Source organism: Salvelinus fontinalis, chromosome 3, assembly GCF_029448725.1.
Source record: "Salvelinus fontinalis isolate EN_2023a chromosome 3, ASM2944872v1, whole genome shotgun sequence".
Taxonomy (NCBI): Eukaryota; Metazoa; Chordata; class Actinopteri; order Salmoniformes; family Salmonidae; genus Salvelinus; species Salvelinus fontinalis.
Genome location: NC_074667.1, coordinates 57,307,088 through 57,332,484, shown reverse-complemented (window position 1 = coordinate 57,332,484; position 25,397 = coordinate 57,307,088). Strand labels below are relative to the sequence as shown.

Genomic DNA, 25,397 nt, shown 5'->3' with positions numbered 1-25,397 from the left:
AGACAGACAGAGACAGACAGACAGACAGACAGAGACAGACAGAGACAGACAGACAGACAGAGACAGACAGACAGACAGACAGACAGACAGACAGACAGACAGAGACAGACAGACAGACAGAGACAGACAGACAGACAGAGACAGACAGACAGACAGACAGACAGACAGACAGACAGACAGACAGAGACAGACAGACAGACAGAGACAGACAGACAGAGACAGACAGACAGACAGACAGACAGAGACAGACAGACAGACAGAGACAGACAGACAGACAGACAGACAGACAGACAGACAGACAGAGACTCACAGGCCTTTGCTCCTGTCTGTGTCCACCCATCTGACATGCTGACAGGTCTTTGTCTCAGTCTCAACTCCTGGCACAAATCACCATGCACACACTTCCTTCCGTCACCAAGGCAACGCCCCGTATTTCCAAGGCAACACCTTACCTTTGTCTAGCGAGGAGTCTGGAGTCCCAAAGTCCATGAGGCTGGAGATCTCTGTCTGGTAACAGATATCGCTCACCACCGACTTCTGCCTGTAATTACCGGCAGGATCTGTCAGAAAAAACACAATAGGACATATGACATCAGACCAACAACAGGGACTAGCATCATTGAGATGTACAATAATGTTATGTTGCCAACAGATCTCTTCAGGAAGAAGTCTTTCTAAAGAGGAAGGACAGTTATTATTAGCATTTACAAAGCCAAGAGGCAGTAACATGACTCACACAGGTGGTGAATAGTTGCGTGTCTGTGTGTGTGATTGTGTGTACATGTGTGCATACGTGCGCGTGTGAAAGAGTGACAGAAAGAGAAGAAAGAGTGAGCGAGTAATCAAATGAGTCACTGTCTGCGTTAAACTTGTGATGTGATGAAACTTCCATACACACTGCTGAGAGGTTTTCAAAAACAAACAATTATGTTTGAAATTGGCAGAGCCATTATAGATCTGAATTGAGTTTGACAGGCACTATTCTAATGAACAATACAGCTAATAGATTTTTGCATGTTTAACAATTGCAGGAGAAATGGGAGGAGGACAATTTTCATACAGATCATCCACTGTCTCATTCCTTTTCACACTTTTTCTCTCATACTGTCTCTATCTTGCTCCGCCAAACTTTTTTGCGTCCAGTACAATGATTTAATGGTTCTGATCGAACTCTGCTGCTTGAACTCTACAGGTGACGGTTCATCTGCTGTCCGTCTCTATCCTCTCTCTATCCTCTCTCTATCGTCCTCTCTGTCCTCCTCTCTGTTCTCCTCCTCTCTGTTCTCCTCTCTGTTCTCCTCTCTGTTCACCTCTCTCTCCTCCTCTCTCTCCTCCTCTCTGTTCTCCTCCTCTCTCTCCTCCTCTCTCTCCTCCTCTCTGTTCTCCTCCTCTCTGTTCACCTCTCTCTCCTCCTCTCTCTCCTCCTCTCTGTTCTCCTCCTCTCTCTCCTCCTCTCTCTCCTCCTCTCTGTTCTCCTCCTCTCTCTCCTCCTCTCTGTTCTCCTCTCTGTCCTCCTCTCTGTTCTCTTCTCTGTTCTCCTCTCTGTCCTCCTCTCTCTCCTCCTCTCTGTTCTCCTCTCTGTTCTCCTCTCTGTTCTCCTCTCTGTTCTCCTCCTCTCTGTCCTCCTCTCTGTTCTCCTCCTCTCTGTTCTCTTCTCTGTTCTCCTCTCTGTTCTCCTCCTCTCTGTCCTCCTCTCTGTTCTCCTCCTCTCTGTTCTCTTCTCTGTTCTCCTCTCTGTTCTCCTCCTCTCTGTCCTCCTCTCTGTTCTCCTCCTCTCTGTCCTCCTCTCTGTTCTCCTCTCTGTTCTCCTCCTCTCTGTTCTCCTCTCTGTTCTCCTCTCTGTTCTCCTCCTCTCTGTCCTCCTCTCTGTTCTCCTCCTCTCTGTGTCTTCTCTGTTCTCCTCTCTGTTCTCCTCCTCTCTGTCCTCCTCTCTCTCCTCCTCTCTGTCCTCCTCTCTGTTCTCCTCTCTGTTCTCCTCTCTGTCCTCCTCTCTCTCCTCCTCTCTGTTCTCCTCTCTGTTCTCCTCTCTGTTCTCCTCTCTGTTCTCCTCCTCTCTGTCCTCCTCTCTGTTCTCCTCTCTGTTCTCCTCCTCTCTGTTCTCCTCTCTGTCCTCCTCTCTGTTCTCCTCTCTGTTCTCCTCTCTGTTCTCCTCTCTGTCCTCCTCTCTGTTCTCTTCTCTGTTCTCCTCTCTCTCCTCCTCTCTGTTCTCCTCTCTGTCCTCCTCTCTGTTCTCCTCTCTGTTCTCCTCCTCTCTGTTCTCTTCTCTGTTCTCCTCCTCTCTCTCTTCCTCTCTGTTCTCTTCTCTCTGTTCTCTCCTCTGTTCTCCTCCTCTCTGTTCTCTTCTCTGTTATCTCCTCTCTGTTCTCCTCTCTGTTCTCCTCCTCTCTGTTCTCCTCCTCTCTGTTCTCTTCTCTGTTCTCCTCTCTATCCTCCTCTCTGTCCTCCTCTCTGTTCTCCTCTCTGTTCTCTTCTCTGTTCTCCTCTCTGTTCTCTTCCTCTCTGTTCTCCTCTCTGTTCTCCTCTCTATCCTCCTCTCTGTTCTCCTCTCTATCCTCCTCTCTGTCCTCCTCTCTGTCCTCCTCTCTGTCCTCCTCTCTGTTCTCCTCTCTGTTCTCCTCCTCTCTGTTCTCCTCTCTGTCCTCCTCTCTGTTCTCTTCTCTGTCCTCCTCTCTGTCCTCCTCTCTGTCCTCCTCTCTGTCCTCCTCTCTGTTCTCCTCTCTCTCCTCCTCTCTCTCCTCCTCTCTGTCCTCCTCTCTGTTCTCTTCTCTGTTCTCCTCTCTGTTCTCCTCCTCTCTGTTCTCCTCTCTGTTCTCCTCTCTGTTCTCATCCTCTCTGTCTCCTCTCTGTCCTCCTCTCTGTCCTCCTCTCTGTCCTCCTCTCTGTTCTCCTCTCTCTCCTCTCTCTGCTCCTCTTATCCACTCTCTCCTCCTCTTTATCTTTCTATCTCTCCTCCTCTCTGCTCCTCCTCTCTGCTCCTCCCCCACTTTCCACTGATAGTTCTGTTTTTATTAACTCGTGTCATTTTCAGCTCTAAACGTGAACCGAGGAAAGGCACCAGCTAACTCTCATTATAAACTGAATGGTTCAAGCCCTGAATGCTGATTGTCTGACAGCCATGGTATATCAGACCATCACCTAATATCAGACCACTAGGGGCGGCAGGGTAGCCTAGTGGTTAGAGCGGTGGGCTAGTAACTTAAAGGTTGTAAGTTTGAATCCCTGAGCTGGCAAGGTACAAATCTGTTGTTCTGCCTCTGAACAAGGCAGTTAACCCACTGTTCCTAGGCTGTCATTGAAAATAAGAATTTGTTCTAAACTGACTTGCCTAGTAAAATAAAAAATATACCACGTGTATGACAAAACATTTATTTTCACTGCTCTAATTACGGTGATAACCAGTTTATAATAGCAATAAAGCACCTCAGGGGTTTGTGATATATAGCCAATATACCACTGCTAAGGGCTGTATCTGTCACGTTCCTGACCTGTTTTCCTTTGTTTTGTATTCATTTTAGTTGGTCAGGGCGTGAGTTGGGTGGGTTTGTCTATGTTTGTATTTCTATGTGGGGTTTTGTGTTCGGCCTGGTATGATTCTCAATTAGAGACAGGTGTGTATTGTTTGTCTCTAATTGAGAGTCATACAAAGGCAGCCAGGGTTTCACTGGTGTTTTGTGGGTGTTTGTTCCTGTGTCCTCACAGGACAGTTGAAGGTTAGTCACGTTTGTTGTTTTGTAGTTTGTAGTGTCTTGTTTGCTGTTTTTCATTAAAAGATGGCTTATTTCCCTCAATCCGCATCTTGGTCCTATCCATGCTCCTTCTCGTCTAAGGGGGAGAACAACATTGACTACCTTTACAGAAACACCCACCACAACAGGACCAAGCGGATTGAGGAGAGAGAACAAGAACTAAAGCAATGGAGAGAAGAGGAATGGAGTTGGGAGCAAATTTTCAATGGAGAAGGACCCTGGGCTAAGGTGGGAGAGAATCGCCGCTCTCGGGAGGAGAAGAAGGCAGCCACAGCCCAGGAGCGCAGGTATGAGGGTACGCGGCTAGCACGGAAGCCCGAGAGGCTCACCCAAAAATTTCTTGGGGGGGGGGCTAAAGGGGAGTGTGGCGAAGCCAGGTTGGATACCTGAGTCAACTCCCCGGGCTTGCCGTGGAGTAAGAGGGCGTCGTACTGGTCAGACACCGTGTTATGCGGTGAAGCGCACGGTGTTCCCAGTACGCGTGCTTAGCCCAGTGCGGGCTATTCCACCTTGCCGCACTGGGAGGGCTAGGTTGGGCATCGAGCCGGATGCCATGAAGCCGGCCCAACGTATCTGGCCTCCAGTACGTCTCCTCGGGCCGGCGTACATGGCACCAGCCTTACAGGTGGTGTCCCCGGTTCGCCTGCATAGCCCAGTGCGGGCTATTCCACCTCGCCGCACTGGCAGGGCTACGGGGTCCATTCAACCTGGTAAGGTTGGGGAGGCTCGGTGCTCAAGAGCACGTGTCCTCCTTCACGGTCCGGTATATCCGGCGCCACCTTCCCACCCCAGCTCAGTACCACCAGTGCCTACACCACGCACCAGGCTTCCAGTCCATCTCCAGAGCCCTGTTCCTCCTCCACGTACTCTCCCTATGGTGCGTGTCTCCAGCCCAGTGCCTCCAGTTCCGGCACCACGCACCAAGCCTCCTGTGCGTCTCCAGAGCCCTGGACGCACTGTTCCTTCTCCCCGCACTCGCCCTGAGGTGCGTGCCCTCAGCCCGGTACCTCCAGTTCCGGTACCACGCACCAGGCCTATAGTGCGTCTCAGCCGGCCAGAGTCTGCCGTCTGCCCAGCGGTGCCTGAACGGCCCGTCTGCCCAGCTCCGTCTGAGCCATCTGTCTGCCCAGCGCCGTCTGAGCCATCTGTCTGCCCAGCGCCGTCTGAGCCATCTGTCTGCCCAGCGCCGTCTGAGCCATCTGTCTGCCCAGCGCCGTCTGAGCCATCTGTCTGCCCAGCGCCGTCTGAGCCATCTGTCTGCCCAGCGCCGTCTGAGCCATCTGTCTGCCCAGCGCCGTCTGAGCCATCTGTCTGCCCAGCGCCGTCTGAGCCATCTGTCTGCCCAGCGCCGTCTGAGCCATCTGTCTGCCCAGCGCCGTCTGAGCCATCTGTCTGCCCAGCGCCGTCTGAGCCATCTGTCTGCCCAGCGCCGTCTGAGCCATCTGTCTGCCCAGCGCCGTCTGAGCCATCTGTCTGCCCAGCGCCGTCTGAGCCATCTGTCTGCCCAGCGCCATCTGAGTCAGCCGTCTGCCACGAGCCATTAGAGCCGCCCGTCTGTCCCGAGCCAGTAGAGCCGTCCGTCAGTCAGGAGCCGCCAGAGCCGTCCGTCAGTCAGGAGCCGCCAGAGACGCCCGCCAGTCAGGAGCCGCCAGAGACGCCCGCCAGTCAGGAGCCGCCAGAGACGCCCGCCAGTCAGGAGCCTCCAGAGACGCCCGCCAGTCAGGAGCCGCCAGAGACGCCCGCCAGTCAGGAGCCGCCAGAGACGCCCGCCAGTCAGGAGCTGCCAGAGACGCCCGCCAGTCAGGAGCTGCCAGAGACGCCCGCCAGTCAGGAGCTGCCAGAGACGCCCGCCAGTCAGGAGCTGCCAGAGACGCCCGCCAGTCAGGAGCTGCCCGCCAGTCAGGAGCTGCCCTACAGTCCGGAGCTGCCCTACAGTCCGGAGCTGCCCTACAGTCCGGAGCTGCCACTCAGCCCGGACCTGCCGGAGTCCCTCAGCCCGGACCTGCCGGAGTCCCTCAGCCCGGACCTGCCGGAGTCCCTCAGCCCGGACCTGCCGGAGTCCCTCAGCCCGGACCTGCCGGAGTCCCTCAGCCCGGACCTGCCGGAGTCCCTCAGCCCGGACCTGCCGGAGTCCCTCAGCCCGGACCTGCCGGAGTCCCTCAGCCCGGACCTGCCGGAGTCCCTCAGCCAGGACCTGCCGGAGTCCCTCAGCCAGGACCTGCCGCCCCTTATCCCGGTGCTGCCCCTTGTCCCGGTGCTGCCCCTTGTCCCGGTGCTGCCCCTTGTCCCGGTGCTGCCCCTTGTCCCGGTGCTGCCCCTTGTCCCGGTGCTGCCCCTTGTCCCGGTGCTGCCCCTTGTCCCGGTGCTGCCCCTTATCCCGATGCTGCCCCTTATCCCGGTGCTGCCCCTTATCCCGGTGCTGCCCCTTCATTTAGGTGGGGTTAGTGGGAGGGTGGTCATTGGGAGGGGGATAAAGAAGCGGGGATTGATTATGGTGGGGTGGGGACCTCGTCCACCGCCAGAGCCGCCACCGTGGACAGACGCCCACCCAGACCCTCCCCTAGACTTTGTGCTGGTGCGCCCGGAGTTCGCACCTTAAGGGGGGGGGTTCTGTCACGTTCCTGACCTGTTTTCCTTTGTTTTGTATTCATTTTAGTTGGTCAGGGCGTGAGTTGGGTGGGTTTGTCTATGTTTGTATTTCTATGTGGGGTTTTGTGTTCGGCCTGGTATGATTCTCAATTAGAGACAGGTGTGTATTGTTTGTCTCTAATTGAGAGTCATACAAAGGCAGCCAGGGTTTCACTGGTGTTTTGTGGGTGTTTGTTCCTGTGTCCTCACAGGACAGTTGAAGGTTAGTCACGTTTGTTGTTTTGTAGTTTGTAGTGTCTTGTTTGCTGTTTTTCATTAAAAGATGGCTTATTTCCCTCAATCCGCATCTTGGTCCTATCCATGCTCCTTCTCGTCTAAGGGGGAGAACAACATTGACTACCTTTACAGTATCCAGGCACTCCACTCTGCGTCGCGCATAAGAACAGCCCTTAGCCGTGGTATATTGGCCATATACAACACCAACTCAGGCCTTATTACTTCATTATACGATTCTTTCTTTTCTTCTTCCTCTGCCTAATCCTCCTCCTCCTCCTCCACCACCACCACCTCCTCTTCCTTCCCCACTCCCTCCTCATCCACCTCCACCTCATCCACCTCCACCACCTCTTCATCATCCTCCACCTCCTCCTTCTCCTACTCTTCCGGCTATGAGGGACTATAAAAGAAACACATGTTCACAGGAGAGGTGGCAGCAATATTTCTGCATGAACATGAAGTCATTTTCTAGAGCAGGCCCAAAACGTCAAAAAGTGAGATCATTTCTTCAGAAGATAGCGTCCCTGGCATTGATCTGCCGTTCTTCTCGCTAAAGAATAAACGTGTTCCGAGACAGGCTATTCCCATTATGGTCACGTACAGGAGCTCTCGTTGTCTGGTGTACAACTGTATCACGGCAAGACACTGGATCCGTTTTAATCATTTAGAAGACGCTCCTACCCAGAGACCCAAGGTTAACCCAAGGTTAAGTGACTTGCTCAAGGGCACATCGGCATATTTTTCTACTAGTCAGCTCAGGGATTTGAACCAGCAACCTTTCGGTTACTCTAAAACGCCAGGCTATCTGCTTCTCCGAACACAACCCTGATCTGTCAGCTAGTTCACAGGCACACCTCTCTTCATCTTCTATTCTGTCGTGTCTCTGTTATGGTGTTTAGCAGTGAAACACTACAGGCTCCATAGCGGAGCAATGATAAACAGGCTTACAGGCAAGAGAATAAAACTAAATCTAACTTTCAACTTTCAATTGGTTGCCTCTTGTGTCTGTCATTCAATGAAGTGATAATGCCAGAGAAGCCGGTGTTTGGAGGATATATTGGCACGGGTGTTTTTAGAAAACCACGCCAATATATCCTCCGATCACCGGCTTCAAGGCCATTATCAGTTTTACACAATGGGTTACCAACATATTCAAATAATGATTGGCATATTTCCATCATTTCTTTATCCTTCCACGAGATACAGTATAGTCCCGACACAAATCTAGGGTTGCTACCGAAGCCGGCTGGTTGTTCGTTCTATTGGTTCAGTTTCCAGAGACGTGGCCCAGTCGTTAAGTATTCTTGTTCTAAATCTATGGACGTGACCCAGTCGTTTGTTCTAAATGTTCCCTTGCCATGATGGCTGACAACATTCTTATCCCTTGCTTGCTAGCTAGCCAACTTCAGCTAACACAGTCATGTCAAACAGCGCAGCTAGAATAACAACAAAGTAGCTGCATCTGCAATTGTTTATGCTATTTTCTAGTGATTTTGGGGGGATACATTCATAACATTGAGCTAATGATGTGCGATTTCACCTGGCATAAAAAACTTTCCAAACTCGCCAGGCTGCTGTTCAGAAGAGATAGCCAACTACACAGCTAACAATATCACTTCAAATTTAAGCTGGAATGACAGCAAACTGCATTTTGTGTTTTTCTATTGACATTTCTTCGTATATATCCATAAAAATTATGCTGATTCATTATTTTGACTGGGTGAGAAAAGCTTTCAGCCTGTCTGTCTCGTCCCGACACGTTTATTACGATGGGACAGTTGGAGTTGGAAATTCCATATTGAAACGATGTTGCAAATGTCCGAGAGACAAATCTCCGCTGTTGAAAACCAAATGCTAGTCAAAAAGAAATGGGAGATAATGTGTAGATGTTTTTTACAGTGGAGATTTAAAAATTGCCTGGCTGGGCTGATGAGACAGTGGATTGCGCAGTCAGATGCAATAGTGAATACGCATTTCAACGTCATAGCCTTAGCCGTTGGTAATTTAACCAATCAGCATCCAGGATTAGACCCACCCATTGTATAAGCAAGGGATAATCAACAAGAGGCTATGCGTTCTATGGAAAATAACGTGGAAGGTGTGTTCTAACCTTCCACGGAGTTGCATTATTTTCCAGAGAAAGCATAGAGCCACTAGTTGACTTCCCTTTTATACCATGGCTATAATTTAACACCTTTGCCGCTAGAAATGTGTTCAATATCCACTGAAGTAGCTAGCAAGTTTACTAGATAGGACAGTATCTAGTTGCCTTGGTAACCAGACTTGCTAGTTTAGCTAACCAAACCATCCGTCCTAGCTTGCTATTATGAAAATCCAATTCAACAATGCCAATAATGTCAATTAGACTTTTGAAAGAAGCGTCTCAAACATGTAACATGTAAGAATGAACCATAGCCACTGAATTGTATGGTGCAAATATACCGGGCGTTATTCGCCTTATGTAGCCCCGCCTACTTGACCCAGTTCCATTCGAACACGATTGTGTTGGTGTTTCCGTTTGACAAATTCTGTCAACGCTAGCAAATTATCCCAGAGCGGTGGCTAATAATGGTGGCTAATAATTTAAAAACGTGCATCATTAACACATCTTAACAAATAAACAAAAACAAAACATTGCTCACATTTTTTTTTTTTTGTACCATGTTTTTGTGCTGCTACCATGTTGTGCTGCTACCATGTTGTTGTCATGTTTTTCTGCCTTGTTATGTTGTTGCCTTAGGTCTCTCTTTATGTAGTGTTGTGTCTCTCTTGTTGTGATGTGTGTTTTGTCCTATATTTATATTGTATTTGTTTTTTTAATCCCAGGCCACCATCCCCGCAGGATGCCTGTTGTTAGGCCGTCATTGTAAATAAGAATTTGTTCTTAACTGACTTGTCTAGTTAAATAACGGTTATATAAATACATTTGGGAACACACACAAATCGCTTCACCAGGAGGAGGAAAAAGGATTGGCATTTTTGAAGGCCGATGTTCAGCTCAGCCAATCAAGCAGCTCTTACCACTCTGCTTGGTCACTTGTATCCAACAAAGGATCAGTAGAGACGGCTAGATGCGCCTGCATCGCTGACCTTGGAAAGTCATGCAGCCTCAATTTTGTGGAAGGTAGGCTAATAATGCATGCTCTAGAATGCTCTTCAAGCCAATCAGAAATGAGTATTCAACAATGCCATAGTATAATACTACATGCATCTAGAGTAGTAGTTGGATAGGGTGGGTTCATATCTAAACTATTACAAAAGCTACTAAATCCAGATGGAGAAAAAGCTGTCTGGAACATTGTACGCTTATGGTCAATGTGATGATATCGTACTATTAAAGATAAACATATTCATTAGTAAGGAGGCTATGAACAAAGCAAAAAGGCACCGGTAGGCAAAAGGCAGGCAAAAACTATCATACACGGGAGGAGTAAATGACCAGAAAAATAGAGCTCCGAAGAGAAGTGTGTCAAAAACAAACAATACCTCACAAAGATGGGGAGCAAAGAGCTGAACTAAATAGTGTGTGGTATTGACTGTGAACAGAATGCAAGTGATTGGGATCTGGAGTGTGAGCTGCGTTCAGAGGATGTCACGCGGAGCGGAACAGGTGAACAGACGAGATGAGGTAACCAAGGTATTTATTGAAACACGGGGGGAAGATTGAGTGCAGGCCAGGGGAAGCTCGGGTGAGTTGCTGGAAACCAGGTGCGGAGGCTGGAGCGAGAGGTGTGGGGGGTAAGCAGGTCCGGAGGGGTAAGCAGGTAAGCAGGTACAGAGGGGAATCCAAGGGAGCGTAGAGTGGGGAATCCAGGACAGAGTAGCAGGACTGACAAGAAGTTGGATTGGAGACAGTGACCAGAGTCAGAGCGGGCAGAACTGTAGCCGAGAGGAAAACAGCATCAGGCAAGGGAAAACAGGAACAAACAGCTAGAAACATGGACTGACTGAGCAGAGATTACAATGTGGCAGTGGCAGGACTGAGTATTTGTAGAGGTCTTGATTATGGAACAGTTTGCAGCTGGTGGGGATCTGCTGACTCCCGCACACCTGTCTCCACCCACCCACACAATCACACACACACACACAGAGAGAGGGAGAGGGAGAGAGCACTGGGGCAGTGGCGGCAGGTCAAGGAGACACTGGATGAGCACTAGAGGGCGGGGCAGGAGCAGATGTGACAGGGGATCTATGTGAGAGAGTGTGGGCTGGAAAGAGCTGCGTTCAGGGGATCTACGTGTATGAGAGTGTGAGTTGGAAGAAGACGTTACAATCAGCCATTTCCAGCTACAATAGTTATTTACAACATTAACAATGTCTACACTGTATTTCGGATCAATTTGATGTAATTTTAATGGAGGTAGCCTAGTGGTCAGAGCATTGGACTAATAACCGCAAGATTGCAAGATCAAATCCCTGGGCTGACAAGCAAATATTCTGCCGTTCTGCCCTTGAACAAGGCAGTTAACCCACTGTTCCTGGGCTGTCATTGAAATTAAGAATTTGTTCATAACTGACTTGCCTAGTTAAATAAATATACATGGGTTTTATAATGTTGTATGTTTTTCCCCCAACCCCACTTTCCATCAATTTGTATAGCAGACCCTCATGCCAAAATGAGTCAAAATATTTTTTGAAGTCAACAAAGCATGAGAAGACCTTGCCTTGTTTTGGTTTATTTGTTTGTCACTTAAGGTTTGCAGGGTGAATATATAATCTGTCATACAGTAATTTGGTATAAAGCCAATTTGACATTTGCTCAGTACATTGTTTTCACTGAGGAAATGTACTGGTCAACTGTTAATGATAGTGCAGAGGATTTACCCAAGGTTGCGGGATACATATCCCACGGTAGTTATTGGGGTCCAATTTGTCTCAACTTTTGTGGATTGTGGTTATCAGTCCTTGGTTCCAAATATTGGGGAAGATGCCAGAGCTGAGGATGATGGTAAAAAGTTTAAGTATAGCCAATTGGAATGTGTGGTCTGTATGTTTGATCATTTCATTGAGGATACCATCAACACCACAGGCCTTTTTGGGTTGGAGGGTTTTTATTTTGTCCTGTAGTTCATTCAATGTAATTGTGGAATCCAGTGGGTTCTGGTAGTCTTTAATAGCTGATTCTAAGATTTGTAATTGATCATGTATACTGTATGTTGTTGCTGTTTGTTCTTTTTTATAGAGCCAAAAAGATTGGAGAAGTGGTTTATCCACACATCTCCATTTTGGATAGATAACTCTTCGTGATGTTGTTTGTTTAGTGTGTTCCAATTTTCCCAGAAGTGGTTAGATTCCATGGATTCTTCAATTACATGAAGCTGATTTCTGATGTGCTGTTCCTTCTTTTTCCGTAGTGTATTTCTGTATTGTTTTAGTGTTTCACCATGGTGAAGGTGTAGACTCAAGTTTTCTGGGTCTTTATTTTCAGAAACCCCGTGTCTGTAACACCTTGAAATATGTGCAACAGCAAGCCTTTTCATTTTGGACAAAAATTGCAAGAATATTGCGAGTTATGAAGTTATGAAAACTGGGTGTTCCAAGTATACAGATTTGACGATATTCTTGCAGAAAAATGTAATGTAAATGTAAATGTGTCCTTCACGATTTTCCCAAACGTATCTGGGTGACTTCACATTCAATGTCATGTAGCTTGCTCATACCTCAAGTTATCAGTCTGAATCTTTGCACATACACTGCTGCCCTCTTCTGGACACCATTGGAATTCCAACCAGAGTGATGGCTAGATTTGGGACCTTTCTGTTGCATTTCAAAGATGGTGGTAGACAGAAAATACAAAAAAAACGTTTTTTTCTTTGTATTTTCTTCTACCAGATCTATTGTATTATATTCTCCTACATTCAATTCACATGTCCACAAACTTCAAAGTGTTTCCTTTCAAATGGTACCAATAATATGCATATCCTTGCTTCAGGGCCTGAGCTACAGGCAGTTAGATTTGGGTATGTCATTTTAGGAGAATAATGAAAAAAGGGGGCTATCCCTAAGAAGTTCGTTAGGATCCAAACCTGTGGGAACTAGTTATGATCAAAGAACGTGATCATCCAAATCTGTGGGAACTAGTTATGATCAAAAGAACGTGAGCATCCAAATCTGTGTGTAACGGATGACGACTTGGATCAGTATGAACTAAAGCTTCTTATGGCTGCAGGGGCAGTATTGAGTAGCTTGGATGAAAGGTGCACAGAGGTGCCCAGAGTAAACGGCCTGCTCCTCAGTCATAGTATATGCATATTATGATTATTATTGGATAGAAAACACTCTGAAGTTTCTAAAACTGTTTGAATTATGTCTGTGAGTATAACAGAACTCATGTGGCAGGCAAAAACCTGAGAAGTTCCACTTCCTGTTTGGATTTTTTCTGAGGCTGGTAGATTTTCAACCAAGCTCCCATTGAAATTACAGCGATATATGGATGAGTTTTCACTTCCCATGGCTTTCACTAGATGTCAATGGTCAATAGAACTTTGTCTGATGACTCTACTGTGAAGGGGGGCCGAAGGAGACAGGAATGAGTAACCACTGCCATGAGGTGACCATGCTTTGACTACGCGCGTTCACGTGAGAGGCAGCTCCTTTCCATCGCTCAACTGAAGTCAATGTAATTCTCCGGTTGGAACGTTATTCAAGATGTATGTTAACAACATTCTAAAGATTGATTCAATACATCGTTTGACATGTTTCTACTGACTGTTACGGAACTTTTGGACATTTCGTCACGTTTTAGTGAACGCGCTTTGTGACTTTGGAATTGTTTACCAAATGCGCTAACCAAAGTAGCTAATTGGACATAAATAACGGACATTATCGAACAAATCAAGCATTTATTGTGGACCTGGGATTCCTGGGAGTGCATTGTGATGAAGATCATCAAAGGTAAGGGAATATTTATCATGTAATTTCTGGTTTCTGTTGACTCCAATATGGCGGCTAATTGGACTCTTGTTCTAAGCTCCGTCTCAGATTATTGCATGGTTTGCGTTTTCCGTAAAGTTTTTTTAAAATCTGACACAGCAGTTGCATTAAGGAGAGGTATATCTATAATTCCATGTGTATAACTTGTATTTTCATCTACATTTATGATGAGTACTTCTCTTGAAACGATGCGGCTATGCACTATCACTGGATGTTTTTGGAACTAGTGAATGTAACGCGTCAATGTAAACTCAGATTTTTTTATATAAATATGAACTTTATCAAATAAAACATGCATGTATTGTGTAACATGAAGTCCTATGAGTGTCATCTGATGAAGATCATCAAAGGTTAGTGATTAATTTTAGCTATATTTCTGCTTTTTGTGACTGCTATCTTTCGCGGGAAAAATTGTTTATTGTGGTTTGGTGTGACCTAACATAATCGTTTGTAGTTCTTTCGCTGAAAAGCATATTTGAAATCGGACACTTTGGTGGGATTAACAATAAGATTACCTTTAAAATGGTATAAGACACATGTATGTCTGAGGAATTTTAATTATGAAATTTCTGTTTTTTGAATTTGGCGCCCTGCACTTTCACTGGCTGTTGTCATATCGATCCCGTTACCGGGATTGCAGCCATAAGAAGACCAATTAACATTATCATCCAAACCTGTGGGAACTAGTTATGATCAAAAGAACGTGAGCATCCAAATCTGTGTGTACCAGTTGTATAACTAGAACCTTGAGGGGCAGATGACATCGAAATCTGTGTGTACCGGGATGTATAAATAGAACCTTGGGGGGCAATTGACGTCCACATCTGTGTGTACTGGATGTATAACTAGAACCTTGTGAGAACTAGTTAGCCAGTTGTGGGCAACCAAAAGTTCAGATCTTTGGTACTGAGTTGATCACCGTAGGACAGGTGAGGTTAATGTGGAGTGAAGTACTAGAACGGGGTAGAATATGGAAAATATGGGAAGATAGAACGGGAAAATATGAGGTAAGGTTGGATTTTTTGGGACCGTGTTACATAGTTAGATAGCAGACATGGGTACTCTGTAGGTAGTTTTATACATTTGGAAAAACATAAAATAATCTATACAGTAGGCGATATCCCAGTGTGGATACAACACCCCTTAGTGTGTGAGGGTAGAAATAAGTGTTCATCTTAAATTTGGATAATACGATGTAGAAATGTGTATAATAAGCTGATTTACATTTTGGATAATACGTTTCGATATGTAGCGTTATCTTGGGGTTCCGTCCATCACTGCCCATCATAGAATATCACAGGGTGGATTGAGTGCGAGATGTTATTTTAGAATAATAGCGGCAAGTCTATCATTTCTGGACGTCTAAGAAACTGTTGAGGAAGTGTGGAGCATTATTTCCATAGGGCAGTGTTTTTGTGTTCCGCTGGGAGTGTATGGATGGAGAGTCGTTGGAAACATACACGGAGTGGTTAATTAATGGGAGTACCTAAGTTTTCCTACATTATATAATGATTCTTTGAAGATATATGGGAAAAATGAGAAATTGTATGTGTGTGTAATCGATTACTAGAGATTTGATAAAATAATAATTTGGCTGATACTGTATTCATATATTAACTTATGAACCCATATGTAGACATACGTAGGTTCAGAGTGGTCTTCATGGATCATTTGATAAAGTTAAGGTTAAGCATTATATGTCACGCCCTGGCCTTAGTATTCTTTGTTTTCTTTATTATTTTAGTTAGGTCAGGGTGTGACATGGGGAATGTTTATGTTTTGTTGGTTTTGGGTGTTGTTTATGGTAAAGGGGTTGTGTATAGTATATGGGTTTGTGTGGAGTACATGTTTCTAGTGTTGTCTATGTATGTTTAGTTGTCTAGGAGAGTCTATGGTTACCTGAATGAGTTCCCAATTAGAGACAGCTGATTTCGGTTGTCTCTGATTGGGAGCCTTATTTAGGGTAGCCATAGGCTCTCATTGGTTGTGGGTAATTGTCTATGTAAGAACGTTTGTAGCCTGTTTGTATGTGCACAACGTTTGTAGCTTCACGGTCGTTTTGTTGTTTTGTTATTTTGTATAGAGTTTTTGTGTCGTGTTCATCTTCGTGTTGTGTTTAATAAAGAAGATGGCTTATTTTCCAAAAGCTGCATTTTGGTCCGTTAATCCGCCACACGATCGTGACAGAATTACCCACCTTAGGACCAAGCGGCATGACCAGCGGCAACAGGAGAAATACAAGGATTCATGGACATGGGAGGAAATTTTAGACCGGGAGGTACCAGGAGAATATAACCGCCCCAAAGCTGAGCTGGAGGCAGCGAAAGCAGAGAGGCGGCGATATGAGGAGCTAGCTCGGAGACAGGAAAAGGAACCTACAAAGGATCTGGGCTACACTACGTGGGAGGAGATCGACAGGTGGGCAATCAACCCAGGGAGAGTGCCGGAGCCCGCCTGGGATTCTCTGGCGCAGTGCGAGGAGGGATACCGGCGAATGGAGGCAGCACGACGAAGCGGTAGGAAGCCTGTGGGAAAACCCAAAAAATTTCTTTGGGGGGGGCTTAAAGGGAGAGTGGCGAAGTCAGGTAGGAAACCTGCGCCTACTCCCTGTAATTACCGTGGAGAGCGAGAGTACGGGCAGACACCGTGTTACGCAGTAGAGCGCACGGTGTCTCCTGTACGTGTGCATAGCCCGGTGCGGGTTATTCCACCTCCCCGCACTGGCAGGGCTAGATTGAGTATTGAGCCGGATGTCATGAAGCCGGCCCTACTTATCTGGCCACCAGTGCGTCTCCTCGGGCCGGTTTACATGGCACCAGCCTTACGCATGGTGTCCCCGGTTCGCCTACATAGCCCGGTGCGGGTTATTCCACCTCCCCGCACTGGTCGGGCAACGGGGAGCATTCAACCAGGTAAGGTTGGTCAGGCTCAATGCTCAAGGGAGCCAATACGCCTGCACGGTCCGGTATTTCCGGCGCCACCTTCCCGCCCCAGTTCAGTGCCACCAGTACATACACCACGTAACAGGCTTCCAGTGTGTCTCCAGAGCCCTGTTCCTCCTCCACGCACTCGTCCTATGGTGCGTGTCTCCAGCCCGGTACCACCAATTCCGGCACCACGCACTAAGCCTCTTGTGCGTTTCCAGAGTCCTGTGCATCCTGTTGCTGCTCCCCGCATTAGCCTTGAGATGCGTGTCCCCAGTCCGGTACCACCAGTTCCGGCCCCACGCACTAGGCCTAATGTGCGTCCCCAGGGTCCAGTATGCCCTGTTCCTTCTCCCCGCACTAGCCCTGAGATGCGTGTCCCCAGCCCGGTGCCACCAGTCCCGGCACCACGCACCAGGCCTACAGTGCGCCTCAGCCGGCAGGAGTCTGCCGTCTGCACAGCAATGACTGAACTGCCCGTCTGCCAAGCGCCATCTGAGCCATCCGTCTCCCCAGCGCCATCTGAGCCATCCGTCTCCCCAGCGCCATCTGAGCCATCCGTCTGCAATGAGCCTGCAAAGCCGCCCGTCTGCCATGAGCCTGCAAAGCCGCCCGTCTGCCATGAGCCCACTGAGCCGTCCGCCAGACAGGAGCCGCTAGAGCCGCCAGCCAGACAGGAGCCGCTAGAGCCGTCCGTCAGACAGGATCTGCCAGAGCCGCCAACCAGACAGGATCTGCCAGAGCCGCCAACCAGACAGGATCTGCCAGAGCCGCCAATCAGACAGGAGCAGCCAGATCAGTCAGCCAGCCATGAGCAGCCAGATCCGTCAGCTAGCCATGAGCAGCCAGATCCGTCAGCTAGCCATGAGCAGCCAGATCCGTCAGCTAGCCATGAGCAGCCAGATCCGTCAGCCAGCCATGAGCAGCCAGATCCGTCAGCCAGCCATGAGCAGCCAGATCCGTCAGCCAGCCATGAGCAGCCAGATCCGTCAGCCAGCCATGAGCAGCCAGATCCGTCAGCCAGCCATGAGCAGCCAGATCAGTTAGCCAGCCATGAGCAGCCAGATCCGTTAGCCAGCCATGAGCAGCCAGATCTGTCAGCCAGCCATGGGCCGTCCCTCAGTCCGGAGCTGCAGTCCCTCAGTCCGGAGCTGCAGTCCCTCAGTCCGGAGCTGCCATTCCTCAGTCCGGTGCTGCCCCTTACCCTGGTGCTGCCCCTTACCCTGGTGCTGCCCCTTACCCTGGTACTGCCCCTTACCCTGGTACTGCCCCTGATCCTGGTACTGGCCCTTAGTCCGGAGCTGTCCCTTAGTCCGGAACTGCCCCTTAATGCAGTGGGGTTAATGTGGAGAGGGGTCATTTTGAAGAAGCTAAGGAGGTGGTTAGGGACTGTGGGGAAGTGGGGACCACGACCAGAGCCGGAGCCGCCACCGTGGAGGGGAGCCCACCCAGACCATCCCCTAGACTGTGTATGGTGCGCCCGGAGTTCGCGCCTCAAGGGGGGGGTTATGTCACGCCCTGGCCTTAGTATTCTTTGTTTTCTTTATTATTTTAGTTAGGTCAGGGTGTGACATGGGGAATGTTTATGTTTTGTTGGTTTTGGGTGTTGTTTATGGTAAAGGGGTTGTGTATAGTATATGGGTTTGTGTGGAGTACATGTTTCTAGTGTTGTCTATGTATGTTTAGTTGTCTAGGAGAGTCTATGGTTACCTGAATGAGTTCCCAATTAGAGACAGCTGATTTCGGTTGTCTCTGATTGGGAGCCTTATTTAGGGTAGCCATAGGCTCTCATTGGTTGTGGGTAATTGTCTATGTAAGAACGTTTGTAGCCTGTTTGTATGTGCACAACGTTTGTAGCTTCACGGTCGTTTTGTTGTTTTGTTATTTTGTATAGAGTTTTTGTGTCGTGTTCATCTTCGTGTTGTGTTTAATAAAGAAGATGGCTTATTTTCCAAAAGCTGCATTTTGGTCCGTTAATCCGCCACACGATCGTGACATTATATGACTGGAAAATAGTCTCTGAAAAAGATGGGCATATATTAAAACCGCGAGAGAGGCGTGAGAGAGGCGCAGACATAAATTCATAGAAGAGGTCAATTATAGCAAAGCCATAGAAGCACTAAAAAGAAGCGCATGAGCATTCTACCAATTCGGCTCGAATATGAGAAATAATCTAATCATGGATAACATTCGGCAGCATTTCCCTGCTGACAGGAAAATTCCAATCTAATAGAGAATTCAGGAATGCAATTGCGACTTGGCACAATGACATAAAAGAAGAATCATTAGCTCAATACACCAGCGTATTGATGTTATTGTTGTATCAGTGTAATCGCACTAACTAACTATTTGTTTAGTAATTTGAGTATGTAGTATGCTTATTGGTTTTAACATACTAATTATTTGTTTTAACTAATTATGACAAATTTGTTGGTTGCACTATCCTTATGAACCGCATAGCATATCATTGTATCGAACTTGCTAGTATATTAACTATTCACGTCATTCTTAGCATAGCTAAATGGTATTGTCTTTGTGCAATGGACATTGTTAAATGGGGTACTTGGTAAATTCGCTCTTGCTGTTGTGGTCTCAATGTACCAAACGCTCATCGCCCGTTGAATATGGCCGGTGTATAATTGGCAGCATATATGGGCGAGAGCACAAATTATGTTTACAAAGAGTCAAACTTTGTATCAAGCTGCTTTTTTAAAAAATCGCTAAAGGGTGTTGATTTGAGGGTTTTGTGTTGATACAATATGTACTGAATTTGTTATTGGCGTAAAAAGAAGAAGAAACTCCATATGCCAAACATCACCACATTAGTAAACTATTTTGTAGAGCAGGGCTCACAAGACATCATATCAGAAAGTACAACCAGTAAAACAATTGATAACATATTTGGGGGTTTCGAGAACAATGCGACCCTAAATGTTTTAATCTCATGAGAAACTTTATTTAGTTTTATTCTAAAATAGATTTATAGAACCGATGAAAGGGAGGACGGGTCATGAGTAATTAAAGTGGCCTCCCTGTGAACAGGAGTTATGTTTGTTTTTACAGAGGTAGAGTATGATAGAGATTGTAGAGGGCTTTCTGAGTTTAAGGAAACAGAAATGTAGACTAGTGAAGGTAACAAAGTAAGTCAATTGGAAATATGTTATTAGTGAGTTTTTTTGATAGCACTTTAATGATGCGATATTTTAGTAATATAAGGTACAAGGTTAAATGATGAGTAGAGGGATTGAGCCTTGAGATTGTAAAATAGATTAGCTGCGGTTGAAAGGGAGCTGACAATGGGGATTTTGAAGTAGAGGTATGAGAAACATTTGTTGATTGTTTCTGATTATTGTTGCTTGCTTTTATAGTTTAGGTAACACCAGTGAATTTGAGCAGGAAGATAATGTATTCGAAAATGCTAATCTGTTTCCATTTTGTGAAACAGTGTCCAGTAATTAAAGTAGAAATAAGTATTGAATATTAAGCTGATTAAACAGCACCTACTGTTTGAAGGTTCTACATTTGTAAACAGCAGGTTTGTATTTTGACTAAATTACTGCAACAGGTTGCAATGATTAGATTACCAGAAAGGGGTTCTGAGTTTGTTTATTTTAGACGGTGTTGATTCTCTTAATGGAACACTGTATTATCTGTTGTGTCTTGAGTAGGATTCTTTCTTCCAGGACTGATGGAAGTCCACTACAGTATGTATGTTAAGGGAGATGTACAGTAGGAGACCACGTCTCAAACAACTTTTTAGTAGATGCCTGGGATCAAATATCACTGATTCCTTATGCTAAAGAAATGTACACTTTCTCTTCCAGGAGAATGGGGGTAATCATTTTCTCTCTCTTTGAAATGTTTCCTGAGGCTATGGTCTTGGGAGAGCAGTTAGTGAAATTTGGCACTTTTATAGGCATAAAGGTATCCGGATTCAGTGGTAAAGAGGAGTTACCAAATTAAATAAGGCCATTTTTGTTTGATTTTACCATATGTTATACCACACACACACACACACACACACACACACACACACACACACACACACACACACACACACACACACACACACACACACACACACACACACACACACACACACACACACACACACACACACACACACACACACACACAACAAAGGTTAATTACGTATGGGGCGGCAGGTAGCCTAGTGGTTAGAGCATTGGGCAAGTAACAATCTGTCGATCTGCCCCTGAACAAGGCAGTTAACCCACTGTTCCTAGGCTGTCATTGTCAATAAGAATTTGTTCTTAACCTGTTAGTGTGTAGGGGGCGCTATTTTCACTTTGGGAAAAAATCGTTCCCAATTTAAACGGCCTCGTGCTCTATTCTAAATCGTACAATATGCATATTATTATTACTATTGAATAGAAAATACTCTCAAGTTTCTAAAACCGTTTGAATTATATCTGTGAGCAAAACAGAATTCCTTTTGCAGCAAACTTCCTGTCAGGAAGTGAAAAATCTGAAATCGAGGCTCTGTTCCAGGGCCTTCCTATTCATTTGCTTGAAATCTATGGATATACATGCACTTCATGCGCCTTCCACTAGATGTCAACAGGCAGTGGGAGGTGGAATGGGGTGTCTAGCTTGATCTGAGGTCGAACAAGAGCTCTTGGAATGACGTGACCCCAAATTTCCTTTGTCCAGCAAGGTGCGGGAAGGAACCCTGGATTGCCTTCTGAAAAGCTTTCGGTATAGACGGCTAATATCTCCGGATTTGATTTTATTTGATACATGTGATAATATCATCGTAAAGTATGTTTTTTCAATATAGTTTTATCAGATTATTGAACGTTTATTGGGAGTTTTGGCGTTTTCCGTTCTCTGCGTTTGGTGAAGATGGACAACTTCGCCACTTGGCTAGCTTTGGTTGCTAATTCGACAGGAGAAGAGGACATTCTAAAACCAAACAACGATTTATTCTGGACAAAGGACTCCTTGTACAAGATTCTGATGGAAGCTCAGCAAATGTAGGAACCATTTATGAAGTTATTTCGTATTTCTGTGGAAAATGTTTAGTACTATTTTCCGCCCTCATTGCAGGCGCTGTCTCGCCATAACGTAAGCTGTATGTCGTTCTAAAGTTATTTTTAGAATTCTAACACGGCAATTGCATTAAGAACTAGTGTATCTTTCATTTGCTGTACAACATGTATTTTTTAGTAAAGCTTATGATGAGTTATTTGATTAGATTAGGTGAGTGTCAGAAGTATATCCGGATAATTTTGTGCAGTTTGGCTACGTATTCACATTGTAAAACCACGATTTGTACCGCTAAATATGCACATTTTCGAACAAAACATATATGTATTGTGTAACATGATGTTATAGGACTGTCATCTGATGAAGTTTGTCAAGGTTAGTGAATAATTTAATAATAATAATATCTTTTGCTGTTTTTTTGCGATCGCTACTGTCGTGTCTTTGGGACACTACCTTTGCGGTGAATGAATGCGGTTGTGTGGTTGGCTATTGTGGTACGCTAATATAATGCTATATTGTGTTTTCGCTGTAAAACACTTAAAAAATCTGAAATATTGGCTGGATTCACAAGATGTTTATCTTTCATTTGCTGTACACCATGTATTTTTCATAAATGTTTTATGATGAGTATTTGGGTATTTCACGTTGCTCTCTGTAGTTATTCTTGCTGCTTCGGTGCTATTTGTGATTGTAGCTGCAATGTAAAACTATGATTTATACCTGAAATATGCACATTTTTCGAACAAAACATAGATTTATTGTATAACATGTTATAAGACTGTCATCTGATGAAGTTGTTTCTTGGTTAGTGACTAATTCTATCTCTATTTGGGGGCTTTGTGCAAGCTACCTGTGCTGTGAAAGAAATGTCTGTGCTTTTTTGTATTTGGTGGTGAGCTAACATAAATATACGTGGTGTTTTCGCTGTAAAACATTAAAAAAATTGGACATGTTGGCTGGATTCACAAGATGTTTATCTTTCATTTGCTGTATTGGACTTGTTAATGTGTGAAAGTTAAATATTTCCCAATATTTGGCTGCCTTTTCAGTGGAATGTGGGCGGGGGTTCCGCTAGCGGAACTAGAAAGGGCTAGAAAGGTTAACTGACTTGTGTAGTTAAATAAATAAAATGCAACCATGTTTATGTGAGCTATATGGATCACTCCAATATATTGGTATCATTCCGTGATGGAAGGATACATCTGAGGTGAGGATTTACAGATTTACACTCCCATGTACATGGCCGCGACACATGGCCAAAAGTTTTGAGAATGACACATATATTAATTTTCACAAAGTCTGTTGCCTCAGTTTGTATGATGGCAATTTGCATATACTCCAGAATGTTATGAAGAGTGATCAGATGAATTGCAATTAATTGCAAAGTCCCTCTTTGCCATGCAAATGAACTGAATCCCCCAAAAACATTTCCACTGCATTTCAGCCCTGCCACAAAAGGACCAGCTGACATCATGTCAGTGATTCTCTCGTTAACACAGGTGTGAGTGTTGACGAGGACAAGGCTGGAGATCCCTCTGTCATGCTGATTGAGTTCGAATAACAGACTGGAAGCTTCAAAAGGAGGGTGGTGCATGGAATCATTGTTCTTCCTCTGTCAACCATGGTTACCTGGAAGGAAACACGTGCCGTCATCATCGCTTTGCACAAAAAGGGCTTCACAGGCAAGGATATTGCTGCCAGTAATATTGCACCTAAATCAACCATTTATCGGATCATCAAGAACGTCAAGGAGATCGGTTCAATTGTTGTGAAGAAGGATTCAGGGCGCCCAAGAAAGTCCAGCAACCGCCACGACCGTCTCCTAAAGTTGATTCAGCTGTAGGATCGGGGCACCACCAGTACAGAGCTTGCTCAGGAATGGCAGCAGGCAGGTGTGAGTGCATCTGCACGCACAGTGAGGAAAATACTTTTGGAGGATGGCCTGGTGTCAAGAAGGGCAGCAAAGAAGCCACTTCTCTCCAGGAAAAACATCAGGGACAGACTGATATTCTGCAAAAGGTACAGGGATTGGACTGCTGAGGACTGGGGTAAAGTCATTTTCTCTGATGAATCCCCTTTCCGATTATTTGGGGCATCCGGAAAAAAGCTTGTCCGGAGAAGAGAAGGTGAGCACAACCATCAGTCCTGTGTCATGCCAACAGTAAAGCATCCTGAGACCATTCATGTGTGGGGTTGCTTCTCAGGCAAGGGAGTGGGCTCACTCACAATTTTGCCTTGAACACAGCCATGAATAAAGAATGGTACCAACACATCCTCCGAGAGCAACTTCTCCCAACCATCCAGGAACAGTTTGGTGACGAACAATGCCTTTTCCAGCATGATGGAGCACCTTGCCATGAGGCAAAAGTGATAACTAAGTGGCTCGGGGAACAAAACATCAATATTTTGGGTCCATAGCCAGGATAATCCCCAGACCTGAATCCCATTGAGAACGTGTGGTCAATCCTCAAGAGGCGGGTGGACAAACAAAAACCCACAAATTCTGACAAACTCCAAGCATTGATTATGCAAGAATGGGCTGCCATCAGTCAGGATGTGGCCCCGAAGTTAATTGACAGCATGCCAGGGCGGATTGCAGAAGTCTTGAAAAAAAGGGTCAACACTGCAAATATTGACTCTTTGCATCAACTTCATGTAATTGTCAATAAAAGCATTTGACACTTATGAAATACTTGTAATTATACTTCAGTATTCCATAGTAACATCTGACAAAAATATCTAAAGACACTGAATCAGCAAACTTTGTGAAAATTAATATTTGTGTCATTCTTAAAACTTTTGGCCACGACTGTATATATACATACATCTTTTTTTAAATTTCACCTTTATTTAACCAGGTAGGCTAGTTGAGAACAAGTTATCATTTGCAACTGCGACCTGGCCAAGATAAAGCAAAGCAGTGTGACACAGACAACAACACAGAGTTACACATGGAGTAAACAATAAACAAGCCAATAACACAATAAACAAGTCAATGACACAGTGGAAAAAATAAAGTCTATATACAGTGTGTGTAACGAACGTCGTCGGGAGAAGGAGAAGAGGACCAAGGTGCATCGTGGTAAGTGTCCATATTACTTTTAATAAATACGAAACACTTGAACAAAAAAAACTAAACGACAAACGAACAGTTCTGCAAGGTGCAATACACAAAACAGAAAACAACTACCCACAAACACAGGTGGGAACAGGCTACCTAAGTATGGTTCTCAATCAGAGACAACGATAGCAGCTGCCTCTGATTGGGAACCATACCAGGCCAAACACATAGAAATACAAACATAGAAGAACATAGAACACCAGACATAGAATGCCCACCCTAACTCACGCCATGACCAAACAAAATAGAGACATAAAAAGGGTCTCTAAGGTCAGGGCGTGACAGTGTGTGCAAAAGGCATGAGGAGGTAGACAATAAATAGGACATAGGAGCGAATAATTACAATTTAGCAGATTAACACTGGAGTGATAAATGAGTCGATGATGATGTGCAAGTAGAGATACTGGTGTGCAAAAGAGCAGAAAAGTAAATAAAATAAAAACAGTATGGGGATGAGGTAAGTAGATTGGGTGGGCTATTTACAGATGGACTATGTACAGCTGCAGCGATCGGTTAGCTGCTCAGATAGTTGATGTTTAAAGTTGGTGAGGGAAATAAAAGTCTCCAACTTCAGCGATTTTTGCAATTCTTTCCAGTCACTGGCAGCAGAGAACTGGAAGGAAAGGCCGCCAAATGAGGTGTTGGCTTTGGGGATGATCAGTGAGATATACCTGCTGGAACGTGTGCTACGGGAGGGTGTTGTTATCGTGACCAGTGAACTGAGATAAGGCGGAGCTTTACCTAGCATAGACTTATAGATGACCTGGAGCCAGTGGGTCTGGCGACGAATATGTAGCG

At 45.7% G+C, this 25,397-nt stretch overlaps 1 protein-coding gene across 4 annotated transcripts in view; it reads right to left on the bottom strand.

Moving 5' to 3' along the window:
• The window catches only part of LOC129851167 (kazrin-like), a 443,431-nt gene that overhangs the window by 73,842 nt on the left and 344,192 nt on the right, over positions 1-25,397 (bottom strand). For all 4 annotated transcript variants that reach the window (XM_055917515.1, XM_055917514.1, XM_055917519.1 and 1 more), the window contains one exon: positions 453-560. In XM_055917515.1, the coding sequence (XP_055773490.1) occupies positions 453-560 (108 nt within the window). The remainder of the gene's footprint in view (positions 1-452; positions 561-25,397) is intronic.